Source organism: Cupressus sempervirens, chromosome 10, assembly GCF_028749045.1.
Source record: "Cupressus sempervirens isolate cs-2001-9-10 chromosome 10, ASM2874904v1, whole genome shotgun sequence".
Taxonomy (NCBI): domain Eukaryota; kingdom Viridiplantae; phylum Streptophyta; class Pinopsida; order Cupressales; family Cupressaceae; genus Cupressus; species Cupressus sempervirens.
In genome coordinates, this window is record NC_143127.1 from 17,670,690 (window position 1) to 17,685,277 (window position 14,588).

At 36.4% G+C, this 14,588-nt stretch overlaps 1 protein-coding gene across 1 annotated transcript in view; it reads left to right on the plus strand.

Moving 5' to 3' along the window:
- Positions 1–211: 211 nt before the first annotated feature.
- The window catches only part of LOC149532350 (putative ADP-ribosylation factor GTPase-activating protein AGD8), a 28,511-nt gene continuing 14,134 nt past the window's right edge, over positions 212–14,588 (plus strand). The window contains exons 1-6 of the mRNA XM_089806929.1: positions 212–383; positions 562–680; positions 2,263–2,719; positions 2,989–3,249; positions 4,389–4,514; positions 4,884–4,985. Of these exons, the coding sequence (XP_089663055.1) occupies positions 312–383; positions 562–680; positions 2,263–2,719; positions 2,989–3,249; positions 4,389–4,514; positions 4,884–4,985 (1,137 nt within the window). The 5' untranslated portion in view covers positions 212–311. The remainder of the gene's footprint in view (positions 384–561; positions 681–2,262; positions 2,720–2,988; positions 3,250–4,388; positions 4,515–4,883; positions 4,986–14,588) is intronic.

Below are 14,588 nucleotides of genomic sequence, written 5' to 3' on the forward strand. Positions count from 1 at the left end.
TAAATACATAAGAATAATATACAAAATTGAACTAAATAAAATAAACACACCATCAGATTCCCAAATACAGCTAGCACGTAGCACAATATGAATGAATTTTTAAATCATGAAGAATTAATTACGCCAAAAGCAATGCACGAACAACAGTGAAAGCAACGCAATAACGCGCTGAACAGCTACATTAAAACAATGTATTTCGTCAGAACAGAATGCTCGGAACTGAGGAGGACATAGCACTTTAACGGTGTTTGTGGACCCTTTCAACAAGGGCCGAGATACAGAGGCGGAGCTGCAACCACCATTCTTCGTCGATGGCTAGCATTGAAGATTTCAGTGACAAAAATGCTGTATTCCGAAAGCTCAAGGCAAAGTCTGAGAACAAGGTACGATATAATCATATGCATGGGTATAACTTATTAGCTGCAATTCGCGGAAATGGTTTTCTTTTAAACCTTTTGGACCCAAATGGGTTTCTGAATTGGACGGTTTGAAATCAGATCCATCGACATGTAATGTGTAATTGTATAGATCTGATCTGATCTGTGGCATCTACGTGTACAGATGTGCTTCGACTGTAACACAAGAAATCCTACATGGGCATCCGTCACATACGGGATTTTCATATGCCTGGACTGTTCTGCGGTCCACAGGAGCCTTGGAGTCCATATCAGCTTTGTCAGGTATAACAAATCATTATGTATTTTGGATGCTGATTTGCTTATGGCTTTCTTTTGTTATAACTAATTGCCTCTTAGGAAAAATCTTAGGGAAAGAAGTCCGATGCGATGTCCAGAGTAGTCACAAATGGGATCTTGATAAATATCCCAAGCCGTTTGTAATGTCAATTGAAATGCCATATCATATAGATCCCAGGGAAATTGTCACCTGTGTTGAGATAAAATATGCCTGTTTTCTAAATATTCGTGAAAGCTAGTCTGAGACGGTATCGGATTACCACATTACCAGATTAGTCACAATTGGGATCTCGGTAATTATACTAAATTTGGGAAAGTCAACATTAGTGCAATAGTTAAAGTGGCCAGATTTGTGAATCTTAGTTGAATTGGTCTTATCCATTGTAATCACATTATCAGATAAGTCATGAGTGGGATTTAAAAAAATATTCCAGCTTGTGTGAAAGCAAATCTTAGTGCAGTGCAAATTCAAGCTGTCAGATTTGTAAATTTTACTCTTGATGATAGCGGTAAGATAAAATTTTGCGAATATGCAGATGAATTGCGAGTTTTCCTACTAATTGAATCTTCTTTAAAATTCCAACCCCAGTGAAATCAGAGACGGTGTTCCTACATTGTCGGATAGTCACAAAATTTCTAATTAATTTAGATTTTGGCAATATCCCCATTTTTGAAATATTAATCTTAGCCGAATTTCAGAAGAGGTGGCTTGATCTGTATAATTCAGTGAAACATTTCTGTTACATTGTTTCAAAAGTGTTAGATATATAACTCGTTTTCTTATAGATTGGGATTATATATCACAATCTTAGCGTGGGTAAATCTTATTGAAATGGTAATCAAGGCCATCTGATTTATAGATATTACTGAAAGAACTTGAGTACAGTGTTAGCAAAATATGGTCGAACTCACACATTTTCAATAAACTGGGTTTTTAACAATATTCCTACCTTGATAGGAGCAATTCTTAGTGAAATATTAGACAATGCGGTTTAATTTGGACATCTCAGTGAAATTAGGCTTATACAGTATTATCATCAAATTACAGATTTTCTGTTTACTTGGGCTTTTCAATAATGATCATAATGTTTTGAAGGAATGTCTTTCTGAAATATCAAGTAAAGAGGTCTCATAGTGAATCCTGGTGAATTGTCAACCTGATAGTATTACTATAAGCGATAATGTGAAAGAACGTAATGTTTCTCACTAACTGGGGTTTTCTGGGTTGAGAGTTGAGGCTTTGAGGAAATCTGAGCATCTCCCGACATAATCAGGAAATATTCTCCTTTCTTCTGGCAATGCACTTAGGTGCAGATCCCTTTCTTGGGAGATGTACTCATGTGCTAACTTGGATGTATAATCTATAATTTTATAAATTACATATATGCTTCTGAGACCTTACTGCATGATGTAACCCATGTGGATGATATAAAACTGGGGTTCAATTACCAAATGCAGAGATCAGGAGCAAAGCACACCACTTTTCAGTTTTGCAGTTTAAGCAGTTTTTCTTTAATTAAAGCAATATTTTGCCTGAAATTCTAATATTTTGTATTATGCTCACTAGATCTACAAATCTGGATTCATGGACTCCTGAACAGTTGAAGATAATGAGCTTTGGGGGTAATGGTCGAGGACATACATTCTTTAAGCAGCATGGTTGGACTGATGGAGGTAGAATAGAAGCAAAATATACATCAAGAGCAGCTGAACTTTATAGACAACTTCTTGCAAAGGAAGTTGCTAAAAGTGTATCAAATGGAACAATCCACTTATCTTCTTCATTGCCCAAAGCTTCACAAGCAAACCACGAGGCTAATGGATTCTCTGGGGAAAAGATGTCTACCTTGACAAATGATTTTTTCTTTGACCAACAACTTGCTTCACCTGAAGTGACCCCTTCAAAGCCTGAAGTATGTGTCTCACATCCAGTTACGACAAACACAGTCAAGAAACCATTGGGAGCAAGGAGAACTGTTGGAAATAAGACTGGCGGACTTGGTGTCAAAAAACTTACAACAAAGGTATCTGTATTAATTTAAAGGGCATGGAAGCTAGGTTACTCGATAACTGTAACAGTTTCATGATATTTATATATTTTTCTCTTCAAAAAGATATAAATGATCATGTTTATTCTTTACTAAGAAAGATATTAATTAATATGTTTATATCTTTATTTAGAAAGATATAAATTATTTTGTTTTTATCCTTATTCAGAAAGATATAAACATTCCTATAACATTTTTCAGTTTGATGTTAATTGTTTTGTCTACTGACTTGATATCCATAACAGCCAAACGAGAACCTCTATGATCAAAAGCCAGAGGAACCCACATCTACCCCCATTCCATCAACTGCTACTACAGCAGCACCTAGTGCATCTCGGCCTTCTCGGTTCAGCTACATGGAGAATAACACAGAAAAAGAGTCAAATGGTGGAGGAAGCCAATTTTCTGGTCATGTCCCTCCTCCTGCGCCTACAAATTTCTTTGCTGAATTTGGAATGAATGCGGGGAATCAAAAGAAAACAAATGCAAGCCGATCTAAAGTACAGGTAAACAAATTTAATATATCTAGTTTTCTTTTATCTAATACCAAAATAAGAAGGTTTATTATTAAATCTATCATTTAATTTTTTATAATAAGAACTTCTAACCTGAAAAGAGCCATAAATTTAACTGTTTGTCTTGTAAGAAACACTTGAAAGTAATTATCTTATTCTTTCAATATGCAACCTTTAGAACATTAACCTGAGAAGAACCGTGATTTTAATGTCTGTTTTTTAACAGATTTTTTCAGAGTAGACATCCATGCCTCCATATATGATGTAAACAGTTATTCTTGGAGGAAATGTAGTGATATTATCTTGAAACTCAGACTGTTATATCTTTATCTTGTCCCCATTCAGGTACCAAGAAGTTTGATTCATGCATATGGGCATGAAATAAGAATAAGATGGCATCAGTGAACCACATGATACAACCATACAGATTTTCCAAATTTATTTGGAGAACAAAGATATAACTTCTCTGTTTAGGTTTCGCTTTTGTCCTTATTGGTGATTCCTAAAATGATGCCTTGGGTATCTAGGAGAGGCTTGAGAAAGTGGGTGTAACTTCTAATCACATATATACATGTATTTTGTCAATTTTGTGCAGTGGTGCTTGTTTTCAGATCACCCACATGTATAGTAATTAGAGTAAGTAGTAAATTGTTTTTGGAACAAGGGAATTTTTTCCTGGCCATTTTCTTTCATTTTTCACAAAAACTCATCGTTTAATCATATTATGAAATTTTATCTTCATATATTGTGTAATATTATTGACTAGGATCAGTGAATCAGCTATGGAAAGCTTTGAGGATGAAACTATTATTGTTAAAAGTGATTTGCTAAAGGAGGCTAGGGACTGACAAGTGGAGGCCAACTCTCCTTATGTAAATTTTTGTCAGTTGCAATAAAACGGATTGGGATTTGCATAATTGACATTGGATTGAATAGTAGACAGATAAAAGAAAGTGATTTAAGATTTTGGTTTTTAGCCTTTTAAATATAAAAGGTTTCCTTATAATTTCTTCTCCAATAAGCTATAATATGTTCATTGTTTTCTAATAGAAAGTAAACTCAAAGCTTTTGTACTATTTTCAATTACACATTTTTTAATGTCCTTGTAAGCCTTTATGCTTTTTTGGCAGATTGAGGAGACCAATGAAGCAAGACAGAAATTTGCAAATGCAAAGTCAATATCGTCTTCACAATTCTTTGGTGACCAGAACAAAGCAGGCGATCCAGAAGCAAAAGTTCGCTTGCAGAAGTTTTCAGTAAGTTTTTCTAGTTTCTCTTTGTTCTTGTTGGTATTTGAGAAAAGTTGCTGATTAGAGTATTGTTTGTAATCCCAATGGTATGGTTGTAGTTTTGAAATCATAAGCAAGCATGAAGATGTGCATGGCATATTCCTATCCTTAGTTGCTTCACATTTTTTGAGCTTCCAGTCTAAAATAACCATGGCAATTTTTTTGAAATGCTCTAGGCCTCGTTTTTCCTTTTTGCATTTGCTAATTGATATATTTTCACCTCAGTAGAAACTAACTCTAATGATCTTAAGATGTGAATTTAAAAGTTTTTAACTACATTTTTTAGTGATATGTACCTATAGGCTAAACACTAAACAGCCATATTTCTGTTTGTAGGGTTCAACTGGCATATCAAGTGATCAGTTTTTTGGGCACGATGAAGATGATTCTCCACTGGATCTGACAGCAAGTGAGCTCATCACAAGGATATCATTCCAGGTACAATTTTATCCTTTCGAAAAATATTTTCTTCCTGGATGGAATTTTTACTAATGTCTTCAGTGAGATCTTAGAATATAAATAATATAAGCTTTATCTTCATTGGTTTTTTAAAGCATCCACAGAAAAAAATGTCACTATTTTAAACATTCTATGGAGACTGTACATAAAACTTTGTAATATGTTGTCCGTTTAGTACTTCATTTGAATACGCACTAAAAGTTTCCATGGAAAAAATGTGTTACTATACAATAAATTTTAAACCAGCTATGGAAATTGTATAGAAAACTTACGATAAATGGTTCTTGTGGTACCTCATTCGAATCCATATAAAAGCCATTGGTGTCATGGGCAGCTTCTAAATAAGGAAAAAGCTGTTGAGTAATTGAACTATTTGCTGCAAAGTTCAAGACCTAACTAGATTGTCGGATTCAGTTTAAGAGGTTATGTTTAATGATCGGTTTCACCTTCAGTTTAATAATTGATGAATGAAATTCTTGTGGGAATTTTATTGATGCAAAGAGTCAGATTTGGTATTTTATTTTCTCTGCTTCATCTGATGTAAAGCTGATTTTCACTAATCGTTATCATATATTATGTGTTGTGCTATCAATTCACAACCTACATATTTTAATGTGTTTTCTGATGCATTCTACAAATTGATGCCTTTGCAATTCTATACATCGAATTCAGATGTTTTCAAATATTGGCAATTTATGAATTGGGTGCTAACCTGAGAAAGAATTTGAATTCCTTGTGACTGCTGGGTAAATTTGAAAAAACAAAAATTACCATGCTTTTCACAATATTAGATCTGTCAGCATGATGAGATGAGTTCATTTTTGAAAAAAATATTTCATATTTTCTAATTCTGGGAGTTCCTTCAGAGACGAGAAGTTTACTGGTTTGCAATTTATTATTTTTCCTAAATATGATATAAATATTCTTGACGAATTCTCTTTCCTGAAAGTATATAACCTATTCATTCCAATTGGAGAAAGATTTGATGTAATGTGGATTGTTGCCTAGAACTGTGGCTTGAGGCTATTCTCCATTCTAAGATTACCTATTCCCCTGTGATCAAAACAGTGATTAGAATTATGCGCTTTTTCATGTCTTACAGATTCACATTACAAGAATCTGACAGTCTTCTTTCAAGACATTTACTCACAAAGAATTTTAAATATATTTTTAATACAGGTCTAGGTATTTTACCAATTTCCAGAATCGATTGAGTTCAAGGTCCTCCAAACCTATCCTTTCCATGAGATGTCTCTCTTCACTCTTCTAGTATGTATGAACACTTTAGAACATAGCATAAATGTGGGATTCAAAGCTGGGCTGCCCCATTATTACCTCTGCTTATATTGTTGATATTTCCTTCTCATTCCTTTCTAAAAGTGTTTGGGGACACTCAAAAAATCCTATTTTATATTACTGGTTTTTTGTCTATCACTCCTACATTAGAATCTATCATCCACATTCACTTAAGTGAAAAGGAGACCAAATCAAATGGAAGAAAGCGCCTCCAAGTCCAGTACAGAACAGATCATAACAACAATCAATAAGGCGTTATTTCAACAGAATTGCAACAATGAACAGTCCTTGAGATTGCAGCAACTGTACATGCTGCTGGCTCATCCTTGTTATGTTTGAATTAAATTACAAAAGATATAGGAGTTTTGCCATTGAAGTGAAACATATGCAGGGATGTGTACACTATATCAGAATATATAGAAGCATTTAGTAAATTACAATAGTTCATGCAGCCACCATGTGATTGTCTCATCGACTGTAAAATCCAAAGGTCAGTTATCGATGCATCCCACTGTAGACCTTGCAGTGAGAAAGGTGTTCTAGTGCAAGGTGATGACTTGGCGATGGGAAATAAAAAATCCTGAAATCACCCATGTTGAGGTTCTCAAAAAGGGATGAAGTTCTATTCTCTATATTAAAAAATAGATATACAAAATAATTCAACATTTTATCACAAGATTAGAGGAAATGAACAAAGCAAAACAGGTGTCTTGGGTTCTGAATAGTCTCCTCTCTATCATATCTGGTTCTGAAAAAACAAATCTTTTAGTTTTACTGCAAAATTTCCTCTCAGCTCCATGTATATGGCGTCCATGATGCACTTAATGCTTTTTCTTATTCCATTTTCCATGTGTCTCCTGCAACAATGCATATATTCATGATAGGATTTCCATTCTCAATCTCTAATTGTAAGGATCTACAGGGAGCAGAAAATCTGTCAGTTATACTTCATTTCGCTGTCCTGTTGACCAAATTTTCAATTTCTGTGTTTCTCACTTGTTTCATTAGGAAGGATCCACATATGAATACCCAAGTTGCGCAAACTTCCTTTTCCAATCTTTTTCAAATTTTCTATTCTTTTGCCTGATTTTGGTTCTTTTGCTGCAAATTCTGTTTGATGGAGAAAATAATTGCTTTTGGCAGAATTCTCAGAAGAGTTTCATTTCACATATCCAATTTTGCAATGGCAAGTCGAGCCTCAAGTGTTTAAATTTCTAAACAATTCCTTTTCTTTGTTATATTATTCTTCCACGCCTTGCAAAATAAACCTCTTTATATTATTTTTAATGGAGACCAATTTTGAGGTTAAATTTCATTTGTAACCTCTTTCTGGTTGATTCATTTAATCTCAGAGTTTATGAAAACACTTGGAACATCAGCTAGTCCAGACAAGAAGACCTTTTTATATACATATATTCAGTACACATCAAATTGTTTTTTAAAAGCAGTCCACAAGTGCAGAAGTTATAATAATATGTAAGAATTAAACATAAAAGAATATAAAGCTGGTAAGTTATTCAGTAAGAGTCATGTGAACACCATCAAATAAGTTCAATATGGTGTATTTTCAGTTACATTGGAAACACCTGTAGAAAATACGAAAGCATGTCTGCAGTACCATATTGCATTTACATGTAGATGCATATAAGTTTCAATACTATTATACCACAATAGCAAGATGATCATAGATGAAGGATTTATATCCTTTGTTAATTTAGCTTTCTGCATGCAATTAGTGAGAGTGAAATTGAAAGGCACCCTGCCCTTGAAAGAGGAATATTAATCCTCTGAAGGTTTGGGATATTTTTGACTTGGGTTTATTTGATGGAACAGCTCAAGTATGCACTCTAATACAACAAGAGATCTTGGAAATATAAACTGGGGCAGTTATGCCACACTCTAGTCATCTCCAAACAAATTTGAATGTGTAGTGCACAAACTACCTCAATCCTGCACCAGTGATGGATGACAATCTCCATGACTTGTAATTAAGGAGTCAAAATAAAAAAACTTTTATAAACATGCAGATTATAAAAGAATTGCATGCCACACAACATTGGAGAAGCCCTCAACTGTGCAAAAAATTTGAGGAAGAGTGAGCAAGGCTCATCATCCACAGTTGTACATATTCTACAATGCCTTAACATGTCTTAGAGTTGCAACACAATGTAGATTGTCTTGAAGGTAACATGACTTGTGGCAAACTCACAACTGTGTAAAGAGGAAGGACAACCATATTCAACTAGAAAGAACCAGTGTTACACTGGTGCTGGGAGATGTCGGGACGAATTTCGAGGATGAGGGGACAAAGTGCCTCAATTTTGGATGGCTAGGGGGGGGGTGGCGGCGTAGGAAGGGGGATGGGGGTGCATTCTATACATATAGAACTTGAAATGTGAGTTATGAAATGATGTTTTAGTATAAAATACCATATTGAAATACTTAAACATAGCAAAATTGCAACACAGACCAGAACCGTTGAACATTCAACATATTAATATAGTGCATACTTGATAGTAACATTCAAAAATCAAATTCAAATAGAAATTTGGATTATCAGCAAATAGGATTTATCTTAGTTCTATCAAATACCATAAAGATGATCAATGAGTAGGATCATGCATGAGATGAATAATGATTGATATCAAAATGAGTACAAAATCATGTCAAAATGTAGTGAAGGGAGGCCTCTAATTATCCCCCAAGCCAAAGTCTGCTTCATTGGAACTACTGGACTCCTCATGCTCAAGTTCCACCAAAGGAATGCCAACCAGCCCTACATATGTTTCTGCTGCAATCTCCTGATCAATCTGAAATGGATGCTTTGGCTTTACATACCATTGTGCTGATGGGCTCTCCTTGTATATGTGTGTTGTGAGCTATGATGCACAAAGGATTGTGTACAACTAGCTTCTCCGCTCTTAGAGGTGAGTTTGTTCCTCTTAATAGAATGGATGAAGCTATAAGTAGACCATTTCCTCTTTGCAGCCAAGGAACTAGAAACCTGAGATAGCAATTAAATGGCCAGTGTGAGAAAAGTTGAAAACCTATGCTCCACGGAGTTTCCGGGGTGGGGATGTTTTAGAGGACGGGAACGTGTTTTCAGAACGGGTACAGGTTGAAGCAAAAATTTAGGGGACGGGACCTCAGGGGATAGCGATTAAAAACATAGGGGATTTTTTTTTATATATAGAGACAAAATTCGAATATGCGTATCATAACATTGATAAATCATTCACCATAGACAATTTAGAAGATCAATACATGGAATTTAATCAAATGGCAAATACTAAATACTTCCATTATAACAATATGTCAATATCACATACATATCTAGCAAAAATCAAAATGCCTAAAGGCTCCAAGTACCATGCTGAAATCAGAATGAAATAAAGAGAAGTCCAACTAAAATAGATAGTAAATACTAAATGCAATCTTTCTTCACTAAGAACAATCTTTCCTCGCTAAAAACAATCTTTCCTTATTGCTGCTATTGCTCTTATGTTTTTTTTCTTCCACTTAGCAAGTATGTCAAATTTAAAAATGATTAGAAGAGTTAGTGTTTTAATTGACCATATATGGGTTGCATATTTTTATTATGTCTTTAAGAAGACTAGGGGCCATGCAGACAGAAAAAATTAGAAAAAAATGTTTTTGGGTGGCATTTTGCCTTTACCAGATTGGCTGGAAAAAAGGGGACGGCCAGCAGTTTTGGGAATGGATAGGGGACGGCAATTTTTACTATTAGGTATGTTTATGACATGCTGTCATGGTTTATGTTCAATGACTTTGGTTTACAAAATTTACAGGTTACTCGGATGTGGCGAAGATGGATATCAGAACTATGGTACAAAAGCATCTGAATTTGTGGTGGAAAACCATCCCTAGTACTGTTGGCCGTCCCCAATTTTTCTTGTCAAAAAAATGGCTGTTTCGAGGACGTTTCCGAATTTGCCAAAAAGGGGATGACTCAAGGGACGGTCAAAATCTGTCCCCGCGTCCCCGTTTCGTCCCCCGTACAGGTACAACCCCAAAACCATATGGGATGCGTCCTTGTGGAACATAGTTGAAAACTCTTAAGTTTCCTTGAAACTTATAAAGTTTAAACATTTCTTGAATACACAATTTAATAAATAGGTTCTAAAGTTGAGGAACTAGAAAATTGAGATAGGAAACAAATAGCCAGTGTGGTAATCTTTGATCTCTATAATCCATGGCATTTCCACCACAAATTCAGATGCTTTTGTACCATAGTTCTGATATCCATCTTCGCCACATCCGAGTAACCTGTAAATTTTGTAAACCAAAGTCATTGAACATAAACCATGACAGCATGTCATAAACATACCTAATAGTAAAAATAAAGAATATTGAATTGCCAATTACTTGCAAGAGCAGCAAATTCCGTCCGCTCAAGGCAAAACTTACCAACAATATCATTAGTAAACATCTTAGCAGTGCACTTGAAGAAACCTGCCTCCACCTCATCATCCTCAAGTGGTGTAACTCTACTATGCCCAGCCATGTACCACTTAGGATTCAATGCATAGGCAGCCATGTGCAAAGGAGTGTTCACCATCTCCCATTTGCGGTGAATGATTGACTAAAGGTTCTCATTGTAGAATGTTAAAATGGAGGCCCTCTCTCGCACAACCCTCATTTGGCCAAGCATAGAATTGATGCACTCATAAACCTCTCGAAGGGTAGGTGCATCCCATCACTATATCTAATCACCTCAAAAACCACAGTAATGATGGAGACTATGTATTTGGCATCACTCCAAAATTGAAAGCTCTTCATTGTCTCCTTCACCCTCTTCCCATGCTCTATCTTGGCCTCAACCCACCAATTTCATTCTTGTGTTATAACCTAAGTTACCGATGCTGATGCAAGTGCGGGGTGCTGATGCATAGATTTTTTTTTTGGGATTTTGGATGCATTTGGGTGTGTCCATACATATATGTATGCAAAGAAATACAAGAAATATACAAATATAAACCATTGTGTAGCAATTAGCATAATCAAATTTGTTTAGCGTACTGGGTAAAGAAACAATGCATACAGATAGTAGAATAGAATAATAGATAAGAATAGCAAAACTGCTTTGATTATATTCGCATACGCCAGTATATTACATTAGGTTCTGATATATGATGATTACAATGATCCCGAAGGGAGATATAAATACTATTCGAGGAGCCTTCTCGAAGGTATCTGTCGGCCACATACAACATGTCAACTACAATAATAGAACCTTCTGGATACATCCCGATACCTGTCGGCCTGACGGCATACATACCGATACATTGACAGAACCCTCCCGATGCCTCGTTGGGAACATCTTGGTACACTGTTGGGAACCTCCCGATACCCCGTCGGGAACATCCGGATACACCATCGGGAACCTTTCGATACCCTGTCGGGAACATCCTGATACACCGTCGGGAACCTCCAGATACCCCATCGGGAACATCCCGATACATTGTTTCCTAACGACAAAATTGAAATAACAGCAATAGGAGAATGAATGGCCTCTTTTAGGGCCATTTTAGGGTTGTGAGACAAATAGGAGAAAAAATATAATAAAAAAACTTATTAAACATATGTTTTAATAAGTCACTTAAGGGATGGGGTGCTCAAAATAGTTGGATGCTCAACGGATTCTCTCCCAAGCATCCTGCGCACATCCATAGGAGGGAAGCAAGATCTCTGGTAGCATCCATGACACATCCTAACGCCTCCGAGCATCAGAATGCACCTGCTTCTGCCCTATTTGCAAATGCATCGGTAACTTAGGTTATAACCATGACTTGCAATTGTTATAAGATAGGGTTGCCATTGTACCAAAAGATGAACTTGTCAATGCCCGATACAACCACTAGACTTATAGAACACAGGAGGCGGTTTAGCCATGTGACGAATCTCGAAGGGGAATGTTCGAGGTTAGTCCAACAATCCCCCCCCAACATTACCGAAGGAGATTCGAACCTATGACCAAGCTCTGATACCACTTGTTACAAGCTAGGGTCACTGTTGCACCAAAAAATCGATTTGTCAATGCCCAATACAACCATTAGACTTATAGAACACAGGAGGTGGTTAAGCCATGTCATGAATCTCGAAGGGGAATGTTAGCGGTTAGTCTAGCAGTAGTGGCTCTTGCAACTCAAGCATTCTCTCCAATAGAATGCTATATGTTACATATCTAGTCTCAATTGCTTAAAACAACTCCTTTGCGAAGCTCCTAAAGAGTGCACGTGAAGTGTGGTCGCTGTAGATTAACATATCTCACATCATTGAAAACTCCTCTAATCCAGCCAATCTTCCCCATCCTTGCGTACATTGTTGATGGCATGCACTCAACATGGAGTTTACCGAATATTCTATAGGCTGCCTCAAAAAGCCTCCTTGCAGCTCTGTACACATGTTGCATCTGCCACTACTTGGACCACATTTTGTGGCCCAACCTCCTCAATAGCCTCCCTAAGGATGTGAAACTGAAAATCAACATATTTGTGATGTTGTGAACAAACAATTTCCTTTAGAGAGTATGGGCCCTCTATGCCTGTAACCATGTTGTCAATGAGTGGATGATGGCTAATGGCTGTCCGCCCATCTAACTATGCTACAACCAAACTCTATCCATCACACATTCATCTGCTCCATCAAAACATTGACTTGGTTATACTAGTTATCCAAGATTGTGTTCCTCAATTTGTATTCACTTGGTGGCACAAATGATGCCTCCCCCCTCTTTTGCCACCAAGGACATCATCTCCTTATAATAAGGAGATTGAACTACATGCAATTGTATGCCATGGCAGAGGAGAACCTACCAAGGGCAACATCTCACTGATCCTTCATGTGCATATTAACAATCAGCTATGGGGTTACTCGAACTTCCTGCCTTGCGTTTCCCCTTGCTGCCCTCCCATATTGAGCTTGAAATGGACGAAGGTCCAAAAATTGATTTTGACACAGTTCTTACTCTTTGATGCATGGTATGAGTAGAAGTATGTTGTTGCCTTTGTAACTATTGTATTGCTTGAATGTGTTGCATAGCAGCCAAAGATTTGGCACCGAAACTCCATTATCATCAAGAATGCCCCAAAGCTTGTTTATCTCAATTCTAAACTTGACATTTTTAGTTTGTAACAAAAATTCGCCTTTATTCACATCATATCCTTTCCAAAAGAGCAAGTGCGCATTAACTCTAGCAAACCATTATGCGCCACAATAATTGCATTTCTAGTTTCTTGTGCCACCACTTGTAGGCTTTTGGGCTAAGCCTAGTACTCTTATTGCAAATTGTTTAAGAGGAGACTTCGGATCATAAGGATCCTTAGAAAATTTTGCCAAAATCTTAGAGAGGCAATTTATAGAAGGTGGTCTTGCCACAACGTTAGTAGATTCGGCTTCCGGATCAGCCCCATTGTAGTTGCCTCATGCTTAGGTTCAAACTCTAATAGACTTGCACCATCAAAATTCATTTCCATCTCATCTCCACTATATTCTTTGCTATGAGAGGCCATTTTGACATTTCGCAAAATATAAAGAATCTGCCTAATTAGTAATTTAAAAAATAAAAAATAAAAATAAAGTGTTAAGAAACTAGTTTAAACTTTGAAGTTTCAACCTGATTTAGAAATTCAAACTTGTTACAAACTTCCAAATTGAAGATAGTACACAAGAAAACTCAAACATTGAATAACAAAAATGAAAATAATTTTAACAAGAAACAATGAAACAGAATTTGGAAACAACAATGCATTCAACAATTACTATTTAGTTTTAGAAATAAGTCCAAAAAATAAAAAAATCTAAAACCCCTACCTTGTGCTTGATGATTCTTCTTACTCTTGATCTTCTTTCACTTGCAATCACTTGTCCAATCACTCTCCAGTCACCTTTTGGACCCCTCTCATTCTTCTCTCAGCTGTAACAAACAATACCAAATCCAAATGTGAGATAGAAATGAAGTTTATGGGGCTTATAAGGGCTTAGATGTCCCAAAATGGGACCCACAATATTTTAGGGTTCAAACAGAACCAATTAAGAAAAAGTAATGTTTATTTTTTAAAAGAAACATTTTTTTTTTGCTTGACATGGGCTACCAACAGGGGCACACCCAGATGTCCCTGATGCATTCGAGGGACTCCTGGGAGTCCCCCAGACACATTGGGGACATCTAGGCGTCCCTGTCTAAAGTGTGTCTCGGCAGCAACCTGGTGGCAGAGTAGCGGTACTTGGGTACTATTAAGTACCCCTCCCCAAGATGTCCCCGCT